The following is a 27,417-nucleotide window of genomic DNA, read 5'->3' on the forward strand; positions in this document are numbered from 1 at the left end:
GATACTGTTTCTCTGTGGCTTCTAAAAGGTCCCACCTGTTTCACCCTCCTCCATCACAACATCCTGATGGAGCAGAGAAGCAGCTGCAGTGGACGACTCACCTCACTGCTCTGCAGGACTTAATGATACAGGAGACCCTTCATCTCTACTGGCTTCAACACCTTAGCCAATAGCGGATGACAACTGACTGCTGACTTACTATTCAACTACATGACTACCTGAATTTCCCTTTGGGGATGAGTAAAGTTATTATCTTAGCTCTTAGTAACAAGCAGTGTTAAAGGTGGATAACATGATTGCAGCCCACATCATTTTTCTCTGTCATATCTTTCATGTTGTGGTTCATAGGAATAAATGTTTCCTTCTGACATCAGCCAGGCTTATTATTTTTAGCTGCACCACACATGTCAAACCTGAGCCATGTTTATTAATCATTCACTATTTTTATTATTTATTTATTTAAGCTTTTAGGAAAGCTGCATTCAAAGTTAACTTATTAATCTAAGTACCTTTGACTCACCCACACCGATTGGGTCTTGGAACAAATATAGGAGTATATATAAGAGTAGAAAATACCAACAGCTAAATAGCAGTGGTGCTACAAATTGTTTAAAAGGTTTTGAAATGACTTCACAGCATGAAAGTTCAGGGTTTAAATCCTATTTGAACCTTTCTGTGTGGAGTTTGCATGTTCTCCATGTCTGTGTGGGTTTCTCTGGCACTCTGGTTTTCTCCTACAGTCCAAAGACATGGGTTTAGGTAAATTGGTGACTAAATTGCTTGTAGGTGTGAATCTGATGCTTGTCTCTATGTGTCAGCCCTACAATAAAGTGGTGATCTGTCCAGGGTGTACCCCCTTCTCACCCAATGTCAGCAGGTCAGAGGATGGGAAAATAGTGATAACTTTCTATAGTCCACTACTGACACCTAGTGGCCACTATGTTTTTAACTTGTCTGAACTTTGCCAGTGCTGAGTCCATTAATGCAACTGCTTTAATTTTGACACAAAATAACTAAGAATAAAAATATGTATGAAATAATTTTTATTTGTCCCCACACAACACACTCATAGCAGATTTATTATACATTGTCTTTACACCAAACCAAACTGTTTAAATCAGGTCCACTCAGTCCACTCCCAGATAAACATCTTTTCTTCCATTGCACATTTAGTTGTTGTACATGATTATATGGTTATATGATTAATAAAAAAGCTAATTATTTAGAGGTAATTGAGACTGTAAAATTTTAAATCCACTTACATGGGTTAAAAAAATATATACCAATATTCCCACAACATCCAGTGAAAGTCACTTCTCATGCTGCAGGTGACCAGCCAGATGAATATCTACAAGCATCAACACTAGCGGGTGGAGTGTATGCACCGCCCAGCAGGTAACGTTTACACTGACCCTTTTCGGAAAAACATTATGTAGCCCCACAAAGATGTCATCTTTGCACAATTTCTGACAAATACAGAAATACTCATGATTTATTTCCAATAAAGTTACTAACTAAAAAAAAAAAAAAAAACATTTAAAACTGTAAGGCAGCAGGTTTTTCTTAAAAAAATCAAAGGCTTAATTAGTTTTCCATCATCACTTAAAGCCACCGAAGGTGCTTTTTACATTATATTCTCCACTGAGGACAGGTACACTAATACACTGGAGTTAATTGTTTTACATTAAGTTCTGAATTATGTCATACATTTGTGACATCTCTCACATTTAGCTACAACAAAAGGAAACTAAGATTTTTTCCACAGTGTATGAACATTAATATCTGAATCACTGTACTGCCTTTCCTACCTCTTCTAGCCACTCAAACTCCACATGTACCAAGATAGCTCTATTCTCCTTGTCAAACCAAAGTGATAGAAAGATCTTGAGTGTCACATATCTGAGCTTCAAATGCTGATCACTGTAATTAAATTAACCTCCTTATTTTTTCCTTAGGTTTTTATGCATTCCTCCATCTTGATTAAAAAAATAAACTACTCTTAAATGAAGAGAAATGATTTGAAAAAAGTGATGCAATAGATTCTACCTATTGGTAAGCTTTTACTTGCATAGACAAAATCAGATGTTGAGCCATTTGTAGACTTTTTATTTTTGAAAAAGCAGCAGACTGGAAGTGATTGGTTATTTGTGATTAATTAAATGTTAGGAGGTCAACACTGCTATAATCCTAACTCATTCAATTTTAGCTTGTTTATACCATCCCTGATCAACAGACCATAACTTACAGTCTTACAGACCTGCCATAAAAGGCAGATTACTTTTATTCATCATTGCTTCTGTCGCAGCCCTCTGGGAAGACCCCCACCATCATACTCTGCATTGATGACTGTGGGGCATCAAAGCAATATTGCAAACATACTTTATAATTAAAAAGAGAGAAAACTAAATTAAGCTTTACTGGAAAAAGCTCCAATAACTGTCTTAAGACAGTTATGATTAGTTTCTCCACTGAAGGAAAACAGGAACCTATTCTGATGCCCAGCTTCAGGGAGACAGATCCTATGAGAATGCAAAGAAATCCACTGCACAAAATCAGAACAAAAAAAAAAAAGAATAATTAAAAATGAAATCTATGGCAAACATTAGTTCTACAACAGCTTTGAGAACTTTCCATCCATCATCAGTCTTTGCCTTATCTGTCATTCTCTTTGCCATCTTTCCTTCAGACTATCATGAAGGGAGTCTGACCACATTTATTTTCCCAGCAGCGAGGGAAACAGGTGACACCTGTTTTTGGCATTTAAGGGCTTCTTTGTTCCCATCATATTTAAGCACCGGACAGTATGTCCTTTACTTCACTTAGTATTCCTGTGTCTGTGTCACCGAAATTCATAAATAGGCATACTGTGCTCTCGAACGTGGCTGAGGTTTAGAGACTGGTACCTGCAGATTTAAGCAAAAGAAAGAGAATATTTTCAGCCTTGTACAGAGTAACAGTGCTATTTTAGTCATTTAATGTGGTTTCAATGCCAGTAAGCTAGGGACAGCAGTAGTAAGCAGTTACCATTCAGAGCTTCTATGGTAATAATACCCCTCAATGGTGGCTGTGGACTTCTGGAAGCAGATGTAGTAGAAGCCTGCAAAGGAGGCACCGCTGATATCTTTGATAGTGTGGTCTGGAACTAGAAACTGCTCCTGAGAATGCAGAAAACCAAGCAGAGGTCAGAGTTTAAAATTGACACGACAAGAGAGATAAGAGGTGACGGTAACTTGATGAACAAACCTTCCACCTCATGAAGACATAATCACTGTTGTCCAGTGCTTCATAGTCAAAGTCATCTGAGTTGAAGGTTTTGGCATATTTATAAAAAGGCTGGAACTTTCCCTGGTGAGGAAGCAGAGACCAGGGAGATGTTGACAAGTGGGGATGCAAAAATTATTTAACTGATTATCTGTCACATAAATTATTAATCCTTAATTACTTACTAAATGAAAAACTAAACGTTGTTCCTTAATGAGTTTAATTTAAAACATGGGTTAACATGGGCTTTTCTGCAGCATGGTACGTGCTACTCCTGTACTATTCCATCTATAGTTTTTTTTAAGAAAAGAAACAAAATTCAAAGGGTCAGGCATAATTCTGCACAGCTCACAGGCTTTTCTAGAAAAAGGACAATAGACAGACAAAAACAGTGAATAGGTTAGCCTAAGAGTGGTAGGTGATATGGGTTTACTGACATTTGAACTTAAACCTCCAACATGTCTCATTATGATGTTACACCAAATTGATGCAGTGTAGTTTAATAGATACATGAATTCAGATTCTTAATGTGTTAGTCATTCATCATGTATAAACAGCCCCACCTGCAACAAAGCAATGTAACAGAATAAATATTAACAGGACATACCCAGTGTTTTCTGTCCACATCCTCATCTGCATCCCACTTCCTTGTTAAAAAAGGCTTTTTTCGGCTGATAATTTCCCCAGCAAAGAAAGTCGTGAGAGTGGGATACTCCTGTCACACAGAGAAGCAAAAGTGATAAGGGAGAAAAAAAGATGAAGCTGGTAGACAAATATTTTTCACACTTCATGAGTGCAGATTACATTTGCTTCTCTCATAAACAGCTTATTAATTAAAATATGACTATATCTATAAAGACGCAGACACATCATAGCTCCTCATATTCCATCCAACTCTGCACCAGAGAAAACGTATTGCAGGACCCAGCTGACCTTTTCTCTTCCATATGTTGCATAACGTAATGGGCGTAGAGCAGACACACTTAAGATACAGACCAGAGTCTAGACCTTAAAGAACAGACTGGCCACACGTATGTTTACTTCTTGCACAATTCAGCCTGAATCATTCAGGTCAAACCAAGTTTCTCTCAGCTACTTTTTCAAGTCTTACCTCAGTCAGGCCTTTTATCTTCAGGTATCCACACACATAGGAGTCCTCCACTGTGACATGCTGTCCAGGACAAACAGATGTAAAGTTAGGGAACAGATAACTGCATGCTCAGGTGGCCTGAAATCACAGGTGCAACTATGGTCCTCCTCCTTCTTCTTTGTGAGAAAAAGTGGTAGGAACACAGGCAGTGAAGTGTGTAATCAAAGAAGCAGTGTATTTTCTATTAATAAATAGCTAACGTTGATTCTTTATGTCGCCAGCCAGCAGCAAACACTGATACCGTGTTAGGACAACGTGCTTATTTGTTCCAAATTACAAATGTCTAAGTAGAAACAAAGTCACGTGGTTTGGCTTAAAATTAGGTCAACGTGTCAGTAATGGCAAGCAAATAAAGCTAATGGAGCTAACATGAGCTAACCTAAGTTGTTAGCTAAGTTAACAACAGGAGCCACTAACTAATGTGTTGACTACGTTTATAATAAGAAGCTAAGCTAGTTAAAGTTAACTTAAGTCCTAGCAGGATCAGGACACATCAGTGACAAACCTGCAAGACAACCTCGACGTCATAGGAGTTGCCTTTGCTCTTCTGGTGACCCCGAAACTGTGAGCCGCTGTACAGCAGGGAGGTGGCCACCCCCGGCTGGTAGGTGTTGATCGGGGCAGGAGGATCAAGTGAAGCCGAGGACGGGCAGGCCGAACCGCCGGAACTGCAGCGCTCTGCTCGGACAGGCATGATGAGCACAAACGTGTCACCGTCAGCAACCGTCATGAACTTTGTGACTGAACACACCCCAGTTGGAGAGAAAAGGGACACTGATAGCGGACCTGCCACACGCACAAAATACTCCGTACACGGACTACTGGAAAGGGATCCTACGACGTCTCAAAATCCAGCCTCCCTGAATTTCATTGCCTGGAAACTGGCGCTCGGCTTCAGCGAGAACCCCATTGGATAATGTACCGAAATGCATTATGGGAATTGTATTCAATTTTCTAATACATTTTCTACGTATAGGCCACCCAGATCTCATGTACATGTATTTTGTTGGAAATCAAAGAAGAGACATTGAAACAACATAATAGTTAATAAAAATGTTCTTTTGTTGTCTATAAAAACAGGCAGAAGGAAATAGATGAACTAGGGGGATTGTTTTATTTCATATGTAACAAATTTAGATATTTCTATATGCACAGTGTAATATGTTGCAGCTGTGCAGTCAGGTTGTGAAAATACATACAGTATTGTCTGTGGTGAACATTTTTACTGATGATGCTACTGCAGCTCCTCCAGGTGCTCCCTCAGATGGTCCATATATCTATAGATGTCTGAGAGGCGCATGCGGTTGCGTTTGAGCTCTTTGTCTTGAATCTGTAATAACCCATAAAGACAAAGTATCAAACAATCACAAGACTGAGATATGGAGGCAAGGGCTGCCATTCACGTTTAAATACAAATTGGGATGTTAGTTTTAATGTAATTTGAGCTCTATACCCCTTTCATGAGGGTCACTTTCCAGGCATTTACACGTGTGAGTAGCAGAGTCTCTCTGTCATTGATCTTCACCAGGTGGTTGTCGTGGCCGGTGGCCAGTGCATCCATTACTGTGTCTTTGTCTGTAAACAGCTATACAGGGAAAACAACAGGCATGGAAGGTACTGACACTGGCAATGAACCATGTCCTATCTGACCCATTTGGGTCAATCTCTTTCATTAGCATTCACATTACACTGCTGTTAGTCTGCTATATCTTTACATATATTGCTATATGTTTACATATATAAGCTAAATTGAGCAAATCACTTTGAGGGCTTCAAAATCAGAAGTTGTGATATAACACTGGCATGTCAACATAAAATGCTGCATTACTATAACTTACACTCAACACAGTCACATTCAGATTTCTCTGAGGGTGATCAGTGCAGAACTGAGAAAGAAGCTCATATTAATAGCCTAAGGCTATAATTGTCTCTAGTAACTATAATGTATTGCTTTATTATAAACAGCCAATTTGGTTTAAAATGGAAAACACTTGCCATTCTAACATTGGCTGACATGTTATTCTCCAGGTTGTCCTTGGCCACTTGCTCCAGAGTTGCAACAGCAATTTTTTTGATGTCTTGATTATAATTATCTTCCAGATCTCGACACTGGGCAAATGTATAATTGTGTTAAAGAAGTAATGTATAAAGGACTACGTTACAGACATGACAAAACAGGCAGCTGCTGAGAATGAATTTAAATGTAGTACCATTACAATTGGATTAGATTGAAAGCAACAAAGCTTCTGTAAATCTTACTCGAAAGTGAGTGTTCGGACAATATAACATACGGTATTTCCCATGATGCTCTCACAGGTCAATCTGTCATTGCATCAGAAACATATTAACTATATTAATACAACAAATCAAAAATACAAATTAATCAATGTGGAATGAAAAAGGATATATCCCTTGAACAGTTTCACTGAAGTTACCAACCATTTCTGAGATGTTGATGTCCAACTTTTTGATGATATCCTGAAATCAGTGCAGCATCATTGTATCTGTGAGTAAATGTGTATCTATATACATTAAGTACATAACCCATTCAACTCTTAATTTTTCCGAATATACTTTAATCTTTTTTAGTCATCAAAAGTACAGCCAGCATACACACAACGACACAAACACACAGGCACTGTATAGCCTACCTCCAGTTGTCTGACCAGCTGAAATTCCAGTGACATGAAGCTTTTACAGAGTTTGTTAATCTCATCATTGCAATGGTTCATCTTGACCTTCAGTACATCTGGGTCTGATAACTGCTGCATCTCCTCCATCTTCTACAAAAGTGTGAATGCAAGAGATATTCTTATGTTAATAATAGCATATTTACTTAATTAGAGGGAGTATGCTGAGAATAACTCAAAGCAAGTCTTTTTTGAACACCGTGGTTGTCCCAGTTTACCTCTGTGTGTTGATGCTCAAAATTTGCCAATATCTGTGATGCTTTCTTCTGGTGCACTGCCACAGCCTCTGCATGAGCACTTAAGAAGGCGTTCACCTCTGCTTCTCTTTGTTTATGCTCAGCCAGACCTACTTCAAATAACTGCGTACACAGGTCCACCATATGGTGCTCAAATGTAAGTGTAGAGTCAAGGCATGATTTCCTGAGATTATATACTATGATTATTGCACCTGCATGAATTAGAATACCAGTAAAAAAGAGGATATGTTTGAAGCAAATGATCTACTCCAGGCACACATTGTAGTGTTTCTGCCTCTGGATCATCTTCGAACATACTCTTAAACAGATAAGACCCATTGAGTGATTCCACAAAGGCATCCTGTAGGAAAGAAGAACTGATTTGACACTGTATGTACAGCAGATTTCAGCTTTGAGAACTCACAGAACAAAGACTGTTTCACCAAAGAAGAGCTTTATATTACTGTTTGTAACTGGAGTTCAGCTTTCTGGCTTTGCTCAGCATTATCAGCTTGTTGTATCTGCAGCTGTTCACGTCTCATTTCCTCAAGGACATATTGGTATTTCAGAGCTGCTTCATTTTTCTGCACATAGACACATGATTTAGTTTGATCATGGTACATTATAAATACTTGTGAGAACAATGTCCAAACAAAAATTTGACATGGTAAATATCTACAAATATACTTAATTTAATAAAGTGCAATATAGATCAGATTTATACTTACAGTCTTTTCTTTAAGTACTCTGTAATCTAGGCATATCAAGTCTGGAAAGTGGGCAGCAATGAAGAATTTGTAATTGTCCTCCTTAGAGACAGGATTTCCAAACAGGTTGAGGGTGAAAAGGTTCTTAAACGTCCTGAGATAGAGCACCTTTGACATGCATAAGATTTGCATTATGGGAATATTATAGTCAGTACACAGTACACAAATGCTACACTACACTTGAAATAAAATTCGTTTTCTCTCTCTTTCTCTCAGATTTATAAAATAATTTTTCTTACATTGTCCAGCTGTCCAATGTGATTGTTTGCAATGCAAAAATGAGTTAGTTTCTGAAGTGTATCCATGTTTTCAATGACTGAGATTTTGTTGTTGTTTAAATTCAGAACTTCAAGCTTCAGTAAGGACTGCAGACCCTCAATTTTATTTATTCTGTTGAATGACAAATCTGAAAGAGACATTCAGAATGACTGTCATTGTTACTGGTAATTGGAAAGCTGATTATTTTAAATGTTGTGAAAATTAAAAAAGCTTCATTTTACCAAGCCAAGTGAGATTAATCAATCCTTCCAGGCCCACAATCTTCTCTATACGGTTGTTGTTCAAATGAAGTCTGGCCAAGGATGTGAATTCCCATAAGCAGTCAATTTCCAGGATGTCTGTGGAGAAACATACTCTCACATACCTAAATCTAACACACAACTAACTCACTATATAATGATTAGTCATTTATGGTTTCTCTCACTTCTGTATCCCAGACGTAGGTTATAAACCTGATTAAAATGGATTCCCTCGGCCTTGGCAATACACCCAGCCAGATTTTCACCCGCTTGCTCTTCAACTGCTCGCTGTAGAATCTCCTTGTCCATCAAAATGGCCTCGGATTTCCCGTATTGCCCGTTCATGCTGCTTTTAGTGGAGTTGAAAACACGCTTGACTTCACTTCATCCTTCGAAGATAACAACAAACAATGAATCAATAACATGCTAAAAATATCAGCGGATAGTTAGCTACTATTAATTTGGCTAACGCTTTCAATAGCTTGGTAAAATGAATGAATGGAACAAGGAACATGTTTTCTAGAAACCACCCACCAATGACAATCGCAAAAATGATCTATTGTTGATTTTCCAACGCAAAGTAGAGCACAAGTTTTAGCATCTGCAGAAAGTCATTAAAGCCGTTTAACGCTACCTCAGTTGTTTACACGCTGTTACTTAGCAACTGGCTGACTTTAGGCTGCGTTCAAGTATGTATGTTCAAATGATTTTGATCTTGTTCTCTTACTTAAAACATAAAAATATAGGTTATTTGCTTGACTTATTAATATATGTTCTGACAACACAAAACAAAATAATAGTTAGCTTTTATGACACAAATATTTGAGTTTTCTTTTCGTTAATCGTCTTTTTTTTTTTTGATAGTGCACTGTGTGCGCTATCCATTTAATAATTATATAGATTTATAGTTTCCTTTTCAGAGGATTAGTGTCTGAGTTCATTTTCATAGTTAAGTAGTGAATTGATATATAAGTACGGGGCGCAATCAATTAAAATACATGTTTATAAAAATGTTTGTTGAACACTGCTTTAGTTGCTAAATATGATTGACATTAATTCTAGCCATATATACTGAAGGTTCTGTTTTTCATCCAATTGGATTGGTCTGTGGGCGGGACTTGTAGTACCGCCTCTGGGCCTCAGCCTCTGTCATTCTCGAGCGAATTGTTTGTTGATAAAATGGAGTTCTTACTTGGCAATCCGTACAGCACTCCCGTGGGTCAATGTATAGGTACGTTAGCCTTTAAATTATTCAACAGAGGTGTAATACTTTCTCCACCATACAGAATTTGAGCGTGGACAAACATTTTGTGTTTTCTACTAGGGTTTCTGGTACCTGAGGTCGTGCCTGTGGAACTAGCAAGCTAGCAAGTATCATCGCTGCCAACGTCATCTAGTTGGAATGAGCTTTTAGCTAATGTTAGTGAGCTGACACTCTTAATTTGGTCCGCTGACATTACAAGTCATTACTCCAAGCCCTTCTGCTTTTGTGTAGACAATGTAGTGCAGCTGTCAAGGGCGTGAAACGAGAGGGAGTGAGTGCAGTGTAGTGACATAGCTTTAGCCTTAGCCAAGTCGAAGTTCGGGATTTTCTCAGTTGGTGAACAAAAGTTGACGGTAACTTGCTGCTTGCAAGTACTACAGCCTACTATTTTAAACCACAGTGATCTCTGCTGTGTTGCTTTTTCTGCTTCCACAAAAGATTCGTGGTCCCGACCACATCCTTCTGGTGTGGTTACATCTATCTTTGCATCTCGCCTGTTTGCAAAACTGCTGAATTAAACAACCTCTGACCCAGGCCAGTTGCCACCAAAGTCTTTCTGTACCTTGATGATAATTACACAGATGATGCAAATAATGTACTTTTCTTTTGCTTTGTTTCCATAACAGTTTAATAAAATGTTGTAGGGGTCAGTGATAAGAACGTATTCACTCTCAATGGCCCGAATATCACCCACCCCACTTCAGCGTTTTAAAACATGTTTACTGTTCTGGTCCTGTTTACAGAGAGACTACCATTTTTGGTTCTGTTAGATAATTCTCTACCTTGACTCTAATAGCCTTGTCTCTCTTTTTAAACAATTTTGATTAGATTTCTAATGTAAGTGTTTATAAAGATGTGCACTACATCCTAAAGATTTTATTCTTCTTTCCATCTTTTAATGTTTAGTTGTACCCCTGCAAAATCGAAGTGGACCAAAAAATTTCTCTGTGTTGATTTATGTTTGCCTTGACTGAGCTAAACAACAGCTGACACATAAGTGTTTAGTCATAACATATTTTCCTCTGACAGTCACATCTGTGAGTGTGCAGTAAGTTGCAGTTTTCAAAATCATGTCTGTGCGTGCAGATCTTTTTCAGACAATAGTTACAACTGTGAGCATTGTCTAACATTTTATTCTGCAGAGGTTCTTCTCTGTCATGTAGAGGGTTTGATGAAGCACTTCTTAGATTTCCCCCTTTGACAGAGGTGACTATTTTCAGCATAACTGCTTTGATGGAGTTGCTCTACTGTGCAGAGCTGTGCAGCCACCTTTCAGTGATACTCTACAACATGGAAGGATGGCAAAATATCAACTTACCTGTTAAAATGTGAGAGAAACAGGCAGAGAAGACAGGTTGAGGTACACACTGTCATTATTATTCCTAAGTACCCGAGGAGTGTAAGCCATATGTGTGTCATTTTGTTGTCATTTTACATGTAGGTACATTCAAGATATGCACATCTTTTATGTGTTTTTCTGGTCTTCATGCTTTTAACTGATTGAAATGAAATAATTTAAATGCCCTGTTGATAAATGAATGGGAAACACATCAAACACCTCCCCTCTCCTCTTCCCTCTTTGCAATGACATAGGTTGGTCAGTTTGGCATGTCATCTGTTCATACAACATTAAATTAAATGTTAAATACATTGTATGTTGTAGAACATCATATAAATAATCAAATAAAAATGTAAGAATTTCTTCTACTATTTCACCAGGGCAAAGTTCCTCTGAAAGATAGTTGTTTCTATATTGAAGAGCCTTGTATATAACTAGAATTTACAGCCATATTCCAGATTTAGATAACCAGCTTTTGGTTAGCAGCTGGTTTCAAACTACTACTGTTGCTGAGGTACGTAGAGAAGCAAATACAGTAAAGACAAGATAAGGTCAAGTGGGAGAAAGACAACATTGAGAGGTGAGACCACTGCTTTTAGTGCAGAGAGGGACAGAAATGTGTGGCTTTGTTGGCAGTGCATGGCACAGCTTGCCACTGTTAAAGGCATGTGATCAACTGGCTTCAGTGGTATAGTGTCTGGGGGATTGACACAACACCACAAATGAATGCACTAAACAGACATTTAAGTTTGTTAGCAAGGCTGATTGTTCTGTGTTCTAGCTCTTTTTACATGGTGAGATCCCTCGTTCCTCCTCTGCCATCCACACTCTGCCCGGCCTTGACCTGACAATCCTCTTGAGGAGATTACATGGGATATCCCAGTGATAGTAGTTGGTTAATTCTTCCAAACTCATTTTCTATATGCTGCACAGCTTAACACTAGCATACTCACGTGTGCTGCTTATGCTGAAAGTCACTTTATGTGTCTTTCTTTTTGTAGATAACTGTATTTAGAGATGGAACTCAAAATTTGCCCCAAAAGATGCCTGTCTCTTGGCAGTTGCATAGTCAGTGACAGGTTGATTAGAGAGGGGAGGTAGCACATGAATAAGTCATGACTTTCAGGCTTGTCCAATGTTGAGCTTCCCAAAAGGCAGGCAACATGGCACAGTGAGAGGCTCTTGGCTTTGGCATGACAGGCTGATCTGGGCCTCTGGGCTTGAGAGAACAGCTCCTTCTGTCCAAACTCAGGAATTGTCTAATGAGAGTACTGAGTGGCAGTTACAGGAAGGCAGTCACAGTTTGCTTCTCTAGAAAACCTTTCTTCTATGTTTTTGTGAATTATTTCACCCCAAATGACTGTGATCTCAAACAACATCATTCAAGAACATATAATGCATGGATTTGGGGGATGAAGGAGGAGGCAGAGCGAGGAACATAGTGATGATTGCTGTGGCAGTTCATTACAGTACCTTCTCGTCTGGATCACATTATTTCCTTGTAACCAAAATGCTATTAAATAGTAGGTTGGAGTGTAAAAGAGAGAGCAGATCTCTGTGGTTCCTGTTTTTTAAGCTGTTAACACCAGTTATGATTTAGTACACAGAGACATCACACCCGCAGGCAGCTTTACTTTCACTTGAGATGTTAGCTTTTCACTTTTCAGCTAAATGTTTGATTTTTACCATTCATTTCCTCACATTGGAGGCATCAGAGCAATAGGTGGTAGACACTGGTTTATAGCATGTGTGCTATGAAAGCTCAGCGGAATGAAAAATTGTAGTAGTGTGATATGTTTTGTTGACCCCCTTACAAAACTTAATCTCAAACTGACATTCGTTTCCAGTTAGGCATTTTAATGGATCTTGCTTGAATAGGTTAATCACACCTCAAAAAGTATACCTATCAAGTAACAAAGCATGTTCATGTTTTACTTAGGTTTTCTTAAGGCATATGCAATTTTCATATCGGTGATATCCACAGAACCTTAGGCTGAATAAACAGGAACATTTAAGAGACAGAGAGCATCTGTCACCACATGCAGACTTGCTTGCACAGCAGTTTTTCTTTGTTATATAAAAAATGAGTTGCTTTAATTAGAGTGCATCAACTCCAGCACAAGCAACAAATGAGCTTGCCTAAGGTACAGCACCATGTTCACTGGTGAGGTAGACAGATGGGTTGGAATTTGAATTTATTTCACTCTCAACCATGGTGTTAATTTGGTCCATTTGGTAACCAGGATTTATGAACCACTAATACTCAGATATGATTACTGCTAAAACTAAAATAGCTGTAGGCACTGACAAGCTTCTCTACCCTAGTGGTATTGTCTGATTTTAACTAAATGTGAGCTTCCTTACAACATCAATACTGGAGCCTGTCACATGTTATTGTTGTTTAGAAACACCACAGTGCATCCTACAATTAAATAAGATGTAATTAATGGCCTGGTTGAACTCTTTGTGTCTTTGTCCAGAGAGGGCGACAGATGGAGGGCTACAGAATGAGGACTGGGCCCTTAACATGGAAATCTGTGACATCATAAATGAGACAGATGAGGGGTGAGTTGTTGCACCTTCTGCTAATGAATAATTTTTGGGTCATAATATATGTATATTAAGCACTTCAAGTCAACAGTTTTTGGGGTAAAAAGATGTCTGGTCCCTGTGTTCTTTGTTGCAACAGCTTAATGAAACCTACAATGCTTTGTCATACAGTGGCTGACCGGTTGACTCAAGCAGTATAATACAGTGACTACTGTCCTTCACCAATAGCCACCACTCTACAGAAAGTCTTTTGTTTTCTATAAGTGTCACTGACTGAACAAATGAATCAAATTCTTATATCAGCCTCCCACACTGAAAAATGCCCAGCCTTTTGTGGTTTATAAGACAGAATGTACAAATCAAAATATGCTGATTTGCATTTTTCATGGCTTCTGTCAATATACCATAGCTTAAAATTATTTAAACATATAAATGTTGATGGAGATGTTTAAACTTCCATTTTTATCAGATTCTAACAGTTCAAGATCTGGTTTTGCGTTCCAATACCTTATTGAAATTTAAAATTGTCATGTATAATAAAATATATAGATATTTTTCATTAATTGATGGTGACTTTCTTTCACAATGCCAATTAGTTTCATTTGTGGTTATCGTATTGTTTTAGTTAAACTTAGGTAAGTCATACTTATATTACTTACCATTTCTATAGGCTAATTAAAGAGAAATTCAGAAATTTAGGGGTTATCACCTTCAAGGTAAGGGGTTTGTTTTGGGGAATAATATTTAAAGTAGCTCTCTCCAATCTGTCTTTTTACATTTTTTTTTTCTTTTTCTCATTTTTCACATTTTTCATTCCCACACAGACTCTGTGACTCTGTCTGTCACAGAAAAAGACACACATAGAGCCACACAGAACAAGAGTGAGAGATAATTCACAGAACACAGAACTCCTTGTCTCTGAGTTAGACAGTGTCTGGTAAAACTCCTGTTTTGTCATTCAGGGGATTTCTGTATCTGAAAATAGTTTTTTTGTAAATACATGTTCATTTAATACATGCTAACACAGTGCTTTCAATTATCTAATATTATAAATGTGGCACCACACACTAAGTAGTAAAATAAGATGTAATAAAATAGATGCACCATCCAAAAAAAAAAAAAGAATCAGAAAGGACAGTGGGGACACTGAACACACATATGGAGTATTCTCCAGGGGAGGCTATATATCAGACTTTATTCTCAGTCTCCATTCATTTCTCTCTATTTCAGCACTCTCGCTCAGTAAATGTACCATAGCTCATGAAAGAGTTCATAAAAGATTATTACTTCCCATCTGCAGTGAAGAAACTGGTAGTTTGAGGCAAAAAGCCAACCTGAACTTCATGCATGAACAGCTTTGGCCTTGTCTTGGGGGAAACACATAGTCATGTGGAAAGAAAAGAGAGAAACGGATGGTGTGATGGTACATCTCTTAGTTCAAGAGTTATGCTGACAGACCAAGTGGCATCTGTTACTGGGGCATGGAAAATCATTTATTCCACGACAGTCAACAACATTATGCCTACTTTCAGCTGGAGTGATTTATGCAGCTGGATGTTCTCTGCTGTTTCCTGCTAGGCCAAAAGATGCTATGCGGGCACTGAAGAAGAGACTCAGTGGAAACAAGAATTATAGAGAAGTGATGCTGGCGCTAACAGTGAGTTTTTCAGCCTTTTAACTGGATTTTTTAAAAGTGGAAATTTAGCATTAAATTCACCTGACATATCTGTAGGTACTAGGTAAAAGACGGTTTTAAAAGTTTCAGGCTGGTTAACACTTAACCTCTCCCAGTCTGGTGTTTTTGGTCATTTTATTGTCAGGGCTGTTTTTATCTGTCTGACTTTGCTCATGTTTGATTTTGTTTACAGCAGCCAGGTCTTTTGAACATCTACCTGCATCTTTGATAGCTCTGCTAGTTCAAAATCCTTTTCACCAGAGTGAAAAGTCTTCCTTTTATCTGCTACCTCTCACTCGGCTCTTTTGCAGTTTTTTGAATTGGTAGGTTTCTGCCAGTTTAATCCTCCCATTCTCTGCAGGTATTGGAGACATGTGTGAAGAACTGTGGTCACAGGTTTCATGTGCATGTGGCCAACAGAGATTTCATTGATGGTGTGTTAGTCAAAATCATCTCCCCCAAAGCCAATCCTCCAACCATTGTACAAGACAAAGTGCTGTCTCTCATACAGGTATCCGTTCTTTATCTGTTAGTGCTGTTTGTTGTTATATTCTTCTATGCTTTTCGTTGTAATTTGTTTTAATACTTTCTGATATAAGGTTTTTAGTTCAGCAGGTTTAACAAGTTTCACAAATAAGCCTCAAAAACTGTTGTGAGCATGTCTAATGTCAAAATTACAAAACATGTTTACATCATAAAATAATGATGCTGAACAGTAGTTACATTACAGTGTGACAGTAACATATGATCAGCTCTGTAAATGGCATCATGTAGGTTAGTGGTGGTATCTGGGAAGCCAGGTGGAGCACCGTATGTCCTACTTCCCAAGGGTTATACCATAGACAGTAAGATCTAATGATATCTAGTTATCTGGGGTCACTTTCACTGACAAGTGTTGTCCTCTGCCTCTTTTCACACCACCCTCTAAATATTTATAGAAATTTGTTAAAGGATACCCCAGGCACACTCCTCGTTTGACTACTGTCTTTCTCTCCTTTACTTGGTCTATTTAACCATTACCTTACCTTTTTTAAGGAAAAGGGATGGCTAGAGTTTGTTGTCTATTATAATTTGTGTTTGTGCCAGGCCTGGGCAGATGCCTTCAGGAGTAGTCCTGATCTAACTGGAGTGGTCCACATTTATGAGGAACTGAAGCGGAAGGGCATTGAGTTCCCAATGGCCGATTTGGATGCATTGTCTCCCATTCACACACCACAGAGGGTGAGGAAAAATACCCATACTGTAAAAACACATATGTGTATTCACACAGAAATATTCTAAAAGGTTATTTTTTTCTTCCAGGGTACACCAGAGGTGGACCCAGCCATGTTAAAGTACCTTGCCCCTGCCTCACCTGCTACAGGGACTCCTAACCCTGCTCCAAACCCTGCCTCTGCCACACAGATGTCCCATGTATCCAGCCCCATCACAGCAACCCCTGAACAGGTGAACCGCATCAACTGCAAACTTTGACCAGTGATATCAACTTGCTGCTGCTGAAGTCATTTTTTTTTTCTTATTTTAGTATTTAAGTTCACAATTTAAAGTGTATTACAATATTTTGAATGTTGTTTTCTACTGCCTTCAACAAAATCTGCTTCACTGCTGGGATTGAATAACACCTGCATGTTTTTAAATGACCTTGGACCATGCTGCTTTCAGATCGCCCGGCTGCGTAGTGAGCTAGACATAGTGAGAGGAAACATCAAAGTCATGTCAGAGATGCTGACGGAGATGGTCCCTGGCCAGGAAGATGCCTCTGACCTTGAACTGCTGCAGGTTAGATGAATACACTTTTGATCAGAGTAAACAGCAGCAGAAACTGTCTGTATTTATAATTAGAATTTGACTGTGGGTATAGGTTGCTGAGGTTCAATCAGAATATGAAACCATGGTGCGGCCTTATCATACTCTACTCATAATTTGGGTCCATGTTTGTATGGTTCATAGCACAATTACAGGACAATCTTTTCTTAAGTCCAATTTTTATGACATAACTTTAAGTTTAATTTTGGCACACAATAGTAAAGTCATAGTCTAAGTAGATTCGGCTGCATCAGTAATTTAAACACCACAGTATGTTAATTCCACATATTGGTTGTTGAAGTGCTGTAACTCTTTGCAACCACCAGGGGGAGTGGTGTGTTTAGTTTTCAGAAGAAATGCTTAACTTGCTCACAGATTATAAAATAGCCAGTTTGTAATTAGTCAGTCATATAGAAATTCATGCACACTCTAATCTCCTAAAGCCAAATACATTCAGGTATTTGACTCAAGCATCTGGCCAGTTCTTTGGAAAACAGGTTACAAACCTCAAAGAGGTACTATGTGGTTTAATAAAGGCTTTGTGCTAAGGAACCAGTTTAGTTGCGATGCTTATATACTGCATTTTCTGATGTTGTTTTCCATGTTATTCATATATTGCATTGTTAACCTTCCCAAATTGTGACTATGCACTCCATCCAGTCTGTCTAAAATGAGCAAAACATCACTATAAATGTCAGCATTATTTGTTTTTAGTGCACTTGTTTGCCTGTCTGTTCATCTCTCTATAGCTTACTCTTTTTTAAATTTCTCTTTGTTTCCAGTTTCTGTCTGTTCATTTAATCTATTGATCTATTTTTACTGTACTTTTCTGTTTAGGAGCTGAACAGGACATGCAGGGCTATGCAGCAGAGAGTGGTTGAGCTGATTTCACGTGTTTCTAATGAAGAAGTAACTGAGGAGTTGCTACATGTCAATGATGACCTCAACAACATTTTCCTCAGATATGAGAGGTAAAATCAATGAACCATCGATCACAAGACATTTGTTTAGCACAAGCCTGTCAAGGTGGTATGATTGTCATGAAAATTGAATAAGTTATTGTATATATAATAATAATATATATATATATATATATATATATATATAGTATTATATAATAAGTTAGGTTTTTAGCTCATCAAAACTTTCACAATCCTAAAATTCCTTTGAAATTGTATCTCAAGCCATGATATTAAAGCTAAGGCTGTAGATGTGATTTTACCTAAGCATATTAGAAAACTTGGTTGGTACAGCTTTAACATGTACTGTAGATTACATTTTTAGCAAGTTCCAGCATCACAATGTTAGGGATCTCCTTTGAAGCGCATTCTTTTAAAAACATTCTGTGGCTTCAAACTGCTAAAATGTCTCCTTCATGAAGTTCCTGAAGATGAAAGATGTGTTAGTGTTTGAACCTCAAAAACTGGTGGGACGAAATTCAAAGGTTTTTGTGTTGCTCACAGGTATGAGAGGTACAGGTTGGGTAGAGCTGCACAGAACAATGGGGTGAGTACCGTCACCAGACAATCAAACGACCAAAATGGTCCCTTTGGATGGCTTCTTTTCTCTTTGCTTTTAGCTTGTTTTAAAAAAAAAATTGTTTCTTTTTTACATTTTAACACATCTGCATTGCCTATGGCACTTTTTCAGACATTAGGGATGCTATGAGAAACAGCACAGATATATTATTAGTTGTTCATAATGGTATACATATTCCAGTTCAGCATTAGATAGGACTTTATTGTCATTGGTAGCTCTTACAGAAACCAGCAGCTTTAAGATACAGAAATATAAATATGTTGCATATGTGTAACATTGGACTTGGATAATACAAATGGTATAGAACAAAGGTATTTGCAATAAAAAGGAGTTATTTATTTATTTTTGTCTTGTATATTAATATGCAATCTAATAGGGTTGCATTTTTAGCTTTGTAAAAATGGACAAGCAAAGCAGTCAAGTGTACGTTTGCCAGTATCTGTGATTTGCCAGGGAAATAGAGCATCTCTCACTACATCCCACATAGCTGTTTGTGTTTGCATTTGGTTGATCTTTCTGTGTGCTCTGTCTGTTTGTGTTGTGGCTAGCTGACGGAGGCAAGTATGACACCAATACCAATTTCTGTCCAAGCCAGTGTACTGGGTTGATAAAAGTGATGAAAGTTAACATGTCTGCTATATGGAGCTAATGCTTAGGCCCATATGACGTGTCAACATTATTATCACTGTGTGAAACTGGATCCTATATGTCCATGTCATCCCACTTTCTTGCCTTCTGTCTCACACATCTTAAGTCTTGTGCAACTGTTTATACAACCCCTAGTATTGTTCCTATACATAGCCTCCAATCAGAACTCAGTGTTGTCTCAAAATCTGTGAATACTCAATCCTGTAGAATCTCAGTTGCTAGAAAGTATTTTGCCTGTATATAAAGGGCAGATACTCTTGAAAATTATTTCCTTTGCAAGCTTTCTTTATCTCTGTTTCCTGGCTGAAGGCTGTTAGATTCATTGCTTTTAGAAGTACATCAGTAGTACCTCATATTATTTTCTTAGCCTTTCCCTCTCTTTGTTCCTTTACAGATGTTGAATGAGAGCTCAGAGGACAACCTGATAGACCTTGGCCCAGGCTCCCCTGCTGTGGTCACACCCAGGATCACATCTAGCCCTCCACTCCACTCCACTGCTGGGGCCACTGCCTCCTCAGCCCATAACCCCACTACAGCTTCACTGTCCACCGCACTAGCTGGCCTTGGTATGAACAGAATAATATTATGTTTGTGTTTCAGTGTGAGGAAAATTATTGTACAGAAATTATACAAGATGTCTAGTAACTATCTTGCTATTTAACTTCCAACTATCACACCTGTACACTCACTCTGACGCTAGCAATAGAGCAACAGGAGCAGAGTGTAAAAGGCTCATAATCTGGCTGCTAATAGGAAATAAACCCAGCAACATGGATACTACTGCTAACTCCTGATTATTTTCTAGGAAGTCTCTGCATGCTGTAGCATTCTGGTTAAAGTTGTAGCAGATGTATTATAATTTTATGCCATAGTATTAGCTTAAATTGGCAGGTAACATCTTTCTTTATAACCCTCCATCTGTCCTTTTTTCCTTCCCTTTCCACTTTTTATGCTCTCCCCTGTCACCATCTTGCTCTAGATGTAGGTTCAGACAGTGTGAGTGGTACACTGTCCTCCCTATCAGGCCACAACCAGGATGACTTTGACATGTTTGCCCAGACCAGGAGCAGCTCTCTGGCTGAACAGCGCAAAAAGTAGGTCAAGATTTCATTTCACTTCTGGGGCAACCCAGATCATTTCATTTTATTATTCAGGGTGTCATTTATTTTAATTAAATTGCTATTCAAAACCTCTGTTAATATTTTAAGTAAAATCCACCCTTGGGTACTTCTACACTGCTTGTTGGCATACACGTTTTTTCTGATTTAAAAAAAAAAAAATTATATTTACTTTTTGATGCAATGTAATCCGACTTCGTCAGAAATAAAAGCTATTGTTACTGTTTTGTTTTTGTGTTAAAAGGACTTGGTTGCTCCTTCATTTGTCATTTTTGCTGCTGCTTCAGTGCCATAGCTTCACAGTGTTGTTTATGCATTGATTCACAGTGTAAAGTATGAGGACCCACAGGCTCTGAGCAGCCTGGCCTCAGCTTTGGATGTGAGACAACAGAACACAGGAGGGGTGAGTAGACTAAAGCATGTAGTTTAAGTGTATGGAGTGCGGCTGCTGTGTTATTTAAATAGCTGACAAGTCGTCCTTTATGAATATGTCCTCAACCCCTTTAGTTCCTCCCTGCACGTGGGGTCTGTAGTACTGTATGTTCTACAGTGATATTTGCCCTGTGTGCGGTAATACTCGAACCTTGACCAAACAAATGGGTGAAGATTTCTATATCAACTGTTTCTAGCTCTGAATACTAAAATAAATATCTGTCTACTCCAAACCTTTTCCATTTTTTTCATTTGTCCTGACAAATAGTCAGTCTTAGTCTTAATCAGTCATTGAAAAATATAAAATTAGGTTTCTTTTTTTTTAATTAGTATATCTGTTCTTGGTTAATCCAATTGCTGTACATGTGCACAGTCAGTTTGCACAGATAACCAAAGTCACATTCCACTGTCAAGATGGTATTAGTCATTCCACCTGTCTAAGCACACATTCGCATGGTTATCAGTAGGTACACAGATAGTTCTGAACATTGAATTACCACACACAAACACATGCAAACCCACAGTCACACGCATGGTGGTGATTGGCAGTACCATGCTTTTTTTTTTTTTGTCAACTCATGTGCCCTTAGGAGAACTTTTACTTTAGGGAGTTTTGGCCCTTTTGATTTTCCTCATTTTCATCTTTTTGGAATGAACCTTTTGCCATTTTCTTTCTACTCTTCATTTTTCCCTTTAAATGAAAACCGTCACTTGCATATTTGACTTCTCCTCTGTCTCTCTCTTTCTGCACTGTATGCTATGCTGTGGTGGGGCCTGCTACCTTTCTTCTCTTGTGTAAGGTCTTGTTCTGTTGTTGATTCAGCTGAGGGTAAAAGGGGATGATAACCCAGCAGATCAGGAGCTGCCCATAGACAGCTGGCTTATTACCCAAGGAATGGTGAGGACTCCATCCTCAGTGTGTCCTCCTACCCCTCCCTCATGACCACCATCACCCCTGCTCTCAACCTCCTCTGGTATCATCCATAATACTCATAAGCTGCACTTCATTGTCAGCCTCTGCTCTGTTCTGCAAGTCTTAAATAAGCCCAGTACCACTGAAGTCTTTCCTCTTAAGAACACCTCCATGTCAAGAAGATGTCTAGTGTTGGGCAATATAATGATACAATGAGATTTTCGAAAGGTGTCAAGTGGCACTGATTGCACTGTGCTGTTTCTGCTGAGGTTAATGTCTATTTTCATTGGTTGGATTAAGCCATTACATATTCAAAATTACAAAACAGAATAGTTCAATGGCAATTCAGTGGATGTTTGTACAGTGAAGTGTGTGTGAGATAGACCTATTTCATTGATTTAAAACGAAAACAAACTGTCTTATTCAGTTTTTCTGTTTAAAGTTGAATTTCCATCTGACTAAACACATGTATGTTACAATATATATTTTGATATATAATTTGAGAAACCTTTTCTTAATATTGCTCACCTCTACAGTGTTTTATTGACATGGACACTTTCCTACTATTAGTGGCCCCCATGGGCATCCATCAGCTACATACATCTCTTTAACAGCGGAGGAGTACAAATACCCCTGCTACACAGCAAAGTCAAATCATTGATGAGCAGAATGAGTACTGACAACGTATGATGGAGGCATTATAAAACTATGTGAATAGAGTCTGGTTTGCTGTGTAGTGGTGAGTATTTGTCAGCTGTACTTTAACAGTGTTTGGACCTTAGATAATAAACTAGAAGGTATTAATGACAACCTAATGTCTCACACTAAACACATGTAGAGCAAACAACTAACAAATTAACTAGTTGCAACAACAATTGTAACAAATATGTTGCTGTTATGTCTGAATGTTTGAATATAAGGGATTGCACTTTGAAAAGCATAGAGACAGACCTGGTGTGCACTTCAAAATTTCCTTCCTTTTTTTCATACGTCTGCATGTTTCACTACACACTGTCTTGGCCTATCTTTTGATTTATACCTTCACTTGGTCAACTATTATCACAAAGGAACCCCCACCAGTGTTTTGCAGTATTTAACAATGCCTCAGGAAAAGTTTTATTGTGTTCTCTGTTTACCTTTAATATCAGTTCAGCTTCAAATGTGCACAGTGTTTCACCACATGAAAAGACGCATAGGACTAGACATTTATTTATTGTATTCTCATATACTCCGTGCTTCCTTTCTGCTTTTGTTAACAAAAAGCATTAGTGCAGTTCCCATACTTTTTTATCTTCATGGATGAACTTACAGGTTCTTGAGCCACAATATAAACCTCCTTTGTCAGTGCACCATCCTAGTAGTCCTGATTTACCCTTGTTTGGTTGTCATAAACACAAACGCACATCATCCACTCTGAGATGGCTTCCCAAATCACTGTCGCTGCACACCTTGCAGTGTCGCTCATGTGCCGCGTGTCCTGTGTGTGTGCGCGCGCGTGCGCGTGTATGCATGCATGCATGCCTTGGGATTGCCCTACCTCTTGACGGCCCCTGTGTTTTCAGCTTTTCCCATCCAATCAATCTCTTAGTCACGTTCAAGCGATTGGCTAATTAACTAATGATGTGGAATAATTAACACTGCTGTGTGACATTAGTCGGCAGCTGTTAAGCTATGTCAGCACTACAGACTAATGAGAACAATATACAACATGGGAACTCCTGTTCTCATACAAAGCAGTTGAGTAACTGTTTGTTGCGCTTCTTAAAACAGTAAGAACACAGCGTCCAGAGGGGTTTTAATTTTAAGTTTTATTTTCATTTTGATTTCATTTTTATCATCTTCTCTTCTGAACATTTGGTGATCCTATTCTTGTTATTTTTGTGTGTGTGTGTGTGTGTGTGTGTATGTTACAATTTTTGTTTTTGTTTTTGGGGTTTGGTTTTTTTTTTGTGTGGCTTTGGTGCTGCCCCTTGGTTTGTCCATGGCTTTGCTCCATAGATCCCCGTATCGCAGTCCTCTGTCATGGATGACATAGAGGAATGGCTCTGTGCAGACGTGGTGAGACTTCTTTACCTTGATTTATATCTTCTTTTCTTCTCTATCTTTATCTTCTACTCTTGGTTTTCTTTTGTTTTCATAGATAATACATTTCATCCATCCATCTCATATAACTCGATTCAACCTATAGTTTCCTTGAACTTCATGTCCTTTCATTCACTCTAATCTAATTTATTTCCATCAAATGACTGACATAAACAGTTTACTCTGTGGTCTGACTTATATATACTAGTGAGCAATTACTGAAAACAGGTGATAGGATCTTCCCTAACATGCATGTGGAGGTTGTGGAGTTGGGCTTGAGAAGGTTCCTTGTTGTATTCACTTGTAAAGAAGTACGTGAAGGATGCACGGCTGACAGATCCTTTATGAGCAACTTTGTATGGATTTATCTGTTTGTGTTCTCGACTGTATATTATCTTCCTGTCTTTTCAAATAAAGGCAGCTCAATCAGTTTTTGCAGAGGTGTGTAGAGATATTTTCTTATGACTATTTTTTTTTTCTTAACAGAAAGGAGATGCTGCCGAAGAAGGAGTGACTAGTGAAGGTAGAAACTAATCACTATTAATACAATTGCATATGTTCCACTAGCTCAAAACATGTGTAAGGTTTTATTCATCCTCTCTCTTCTATTAATTCATTTATATACCATGGATAAACCTAAACTGTGCATGACTTTAAGATAAATCAATTCGTGTCATGCAGAGTTTGATAAGTTCCTGGAAGAGCGAGCGAAGGCAGCAGACACACTGCCATCTCCCCCAGGAGCTAACCCTGCTCACCCGGCCCGTGCCCCTAGTGGCTCCCACAAGAAGGGTGAACGAACAGAAGATGCCCTCTTTGCCTTGTAGACTTTGAAAGCCTTGATGTCTCTGCAGGTCATTTGAATGTTCTTGCCCTGAATGATTCCCCCTCAACAGACCTTCTCATTACATTGCTGACTTGCAGTGGTGTAGTAAGTGATCTCCACCTTCTTGTCCTTCTCATGCTACAGTATTGCTCTAACATACAGAGACCCAAAATGTTTACTACAAAATACTGTGTTGCATTTTATTATATGTATGTATTCATCTGTTAGTATTGGATAGACTACATGCAGCATCTTATTTTTATAGCTCCACCAAAGGAAGACAACCTAACTATCTAACATGGTTTAAAAATGTGATATGTTACTTCAAACCTAATGGATGTTTCGCTGCAGATCCATGCCCTCTGTGAGTATTAACGCATACAGGTAGGGTTATACTGTTGTGTTACTACATTCAACAAATTAGTAATGTACACATGTTTTACTGATTTGTTCTGTATTATGTAATAGTGTTGTGGTTATGGTTGATTCATTTGTATTTTTTCCACAAGTAGTCCAGTTAGAGTCATGCTTTTAATACTGAGATATGCGTGGAGTAGCGACACCTATTATTACTCAGTTTGCCTGAAGCAGCGTAGGGAAAAGACTTTACAGTATTTTAGCAGGCAAATTTTACTAACAGTGAATATAAAAGCAAAATCATTGCTAATCTTGATAAGCATATGTCAGCATTCCTTTAACCAAAGGGAGTACAGATCAAAAAAATCTAAATAGCACTTAGTTAAGGTTCTCCGCTATGTATTTTATTGGCTAAGGGGAAGGAACATGCCTATTCCCTATCTTTTTTTTTTCTTTTTCATTTTTCTGACAACCTACAAAAAATTCAGAGAAAAATTTGATCTTGAAAAAATGCAAAATGTTTAGCCATTCCAAAGACTATTAATGCTTTAATGACCAACTAGCACTTAACTTTTCCTGTCAAACAATGATAATGTTTCTGTGTGTAAACATAAAAGGGAATCATGAACATTTTCCTTCCCCTGCTATAATTAATGTCTGTGCACTTTGAAGCAAATACAAATCTGTATTTTGTCATTTGTGTTTACAAATGGTTACTATTTTTCTAAGGGATGGGAAATGGTCTTTAGCTTCTGCACATAACTTTTCTAACTGTGTAACTGCAGTGCTTGTTCACACAGAAGTGGGTGGATGAAATGTTAAACAGTGTTGAACTGCAAATGCTTTTAAAAATATGTTATATAAAAATGCAAGACAAAATATGGCATATAATGATCATCCTTACATAGTGCTGGCATCAAAGTTGATAAAAAGACAAAAAATTAAGCTTACATTTATGCGCTGTTGTTAAGGATGTATTGATATAGGTAGAACTTCATTTATATATGGATCTATATACCTCAAAATACAGAAATTTTTGTTTGTTTCTGTATCTAGTCAAAAATGTACTGGTTAATTAATTTCCAGAAGGCAAAGAGATTTAAGTATTACTTGATCCCTGATTGTATTTTTATAGTTCTTGAAAGAAACAAAAAACTTATTTGTACTGTTCATCTTTGATCTTTTTGTGGTTCGGGCTGAAGGGTGCATCAAACAAACACAATTGTACTTTGTTTGGTTTGTGCAGTCACAGACATTGTCATTCTTGGTGTGTTTTCATTCTGGTCTGCTCTTGACGGAGCTGCTGCCAAGTATTTCTGTGTTTGATGTGATTTCAGCAAAGTAGCTCTAATTGGAGCTTGCCTTTAGTGTACTTATAATCACACTTTGAGGCAAAAAGCAGTCCTGTCTTCATGTCAGCGCTTTTGCTGGCACTTTGCTTTATTTTAACATTGTTCTGCACTTAAAAGATTTTTTTACTTTAGTCCATTTAAGACCAAAAGCCTTGTCAATTAGAGGCAATCCATTTGAAACCCCTTCCAAATTTTAAAAGCCAAGTACTTGCAGTACTTGATGAAGTACCCATTGTCAATATAGAGGGCAATATTGTATTTATTATTTGCTATACTTCTTTACATAGATGCAATGACATTAAAAAATCAGTTTGTGTCCACATAACCATTATCATTAAATATCAAATGTATTCTAGTTGAGGAATATTAATGAGCTTTAACTTTTTTAATAAATAGGGTTATACCACATATACATCGTTGCCAGGTAACAAAGAAAATAGCATTAAATTTACAATCAGTCGTGTCATTTTTAAAACAATTTATCATGCAGTCTGAACAAAGATGATTACTAAAATGTAAGGGGAAATCCTTTCTTTTCTGTGATTGTGTTACGTATCTTTCGATCTCTAACATTGAGCGTATTGTGTTACTTGCTTTCATGAAGCTTAAGTCCGGATTGAAATGGTTACTGAATGTCTTAATGCTGATGGATTTTGATGGTTTTGCAACATTTTGGGACACAGAAGAGAGGCTGGTTTTCTGTTGATGGGTGTCCCTTGTCTGTTTGGCTGTGTCGTCTGCTGCCATTACTAATGGTCAGATGTTTTTTTGACCTAATGCACGTATATAACTGCCCAATAAAACACTAGCAATGTTTGACCTCTACCTCATAATTGTTCATGGTTACTTTACAATCAAGGATTATGTGGCAAGCTCCTGCTTCTCCTTTATCTG

General features: G+C 38.0%; 3 protein-coding genes across 7 annotated transcripts; 1 reads left to right on the forward strand and 2 right to left on the reverse strand.

Moving 5' to 3' along the window:
- Nucleotides 1–1,026: 1,026 nt before the first annotated feature.
- On the reverse strand, nt 1,027–5,299 carry gid4 (GID complex subunit 4 homolog). The gene is made up of 6 exons (XM_026325478.2): nt 4,917–5,299; nt 4,373–4,432; nt 3,869–3,976; nt 3,244–3,345; nt 3,025–3,155; nt 1,027–2,903 (listed from the first exon to the last, which is right to left on the reverse strand). Exons 1-6 carry the CDS (start codon nt 5,139–5,141, stop codon nt 2,840–2,842), a joined length of 690 nt encoding a protein of 229 aa, XP_026181263.1. The 5' UTR covers nt 5,142–5,299; the 3' UTR covers nt 1,027–2,839.
- Nucleotides 5,300–5,437: 138 nt separating this feature from the next.
- Nucleotides 5,438–9,281, reverse strand: drc3 (dynein regulatory complex subunit 3). The gene is made up of 13 exons (XM_026325457.2): nt 9,157–9,281; nt 8,808–9,011; nt 8,605–8,721; nt 8,344–8,510; nt 8,066–8,212; nt 7,802–7,921; nt 7,586–7,698; nt 7,320–7,494; nt 7,063–7,194; nt 6,819–6,889; nt 6,407–6,530; nt 5,865–5,996; nt 5,438–5,741 (listed from the first exon to the last, which is right to left on the reverse strand). The coding sequence occupies exons 2-13, from the start codon at nt 8,965–8,967 to the stop codon at nt 5,646–5,648; spliced, it is 1,554 nt and encodes a 517-aa protein (XP_026181242.1). The 5' UTR covers nt 8,968–9,011; nt 9,157–9,281; the 3' UTR covers nt 5,438–5,645.
- A 474-nt stretch (nt 9,282–9,755) lies between these two features.
- Nucleotides 9,756–27,348, forward strand: tom1l2a (target of myb1 like 2 membrane trafficking protein a). 5 transcript variants are annotated; one of them, XM_026325453.2, is made up of 17 exons: nt 9,771–9,853; nt 9,947–10,041; nt 13,706–13,790; nt 15,354–15,432; nt 15,812–15,961; nt 16,537–16,671; nt 16,753–16,896; nt 17,113–17,229; nt 18,094–18,227; nt 18,720–18,762; nt 19,838–20,009; nt 20,423–20,537; nt 20,889–20,964; nt 21,817–21,891; nt 23,905–23,964; nt 24,475–24,511; nt 24,670–27,348. In XM_026325453.2, exons 3-17 carry the CDS (start codon nt 13,753–13,755, stop codon nt 24,813–24,815), a joined length of 1,521 nt encoding a protein of 506 aa, XP_026181238.1. In that variant the 5' UTR covers nt 9,771–9,853; nt 9,947–10,041; nt 13,706–13,752; the 3' UTR covers nt 24,816–27,348. The 5 variants fall into 5 exon arrangements, with proteins under 5 accessions (XP_026181235.1, XP_026181237.1, XP_026181239.1 ...); XM_026325450.2 differs by lacking the exon at nt 9,947–10,041 and having other exon boundaries at nt 9,756–9,853; XM_026325452.2 differs by lacking the exons at nt 9,947–10,041; nt 21,817–21,891 and having other exon boundaries at nt 9,756–9,853.
- The last annotated feature ends 69 nt before the right edge of the window (nt 27,349–27,417 follow it).

This window comes from Mastacembelus armatus, chromosome 8 (assembly GCF_900324485.2).
Source record: "Mastacembelus armatus chromosome 8, fMasArm1.2, whole genome shotgun sequence".
Taxonomy (NCBI): domain Eukaryota; kingdom Metazoa; phylum Chordata; class Actinopteri; order Synbranchiformes; family Mastacembelidae; genus Mastacembelus; species Mastacembelus armatus.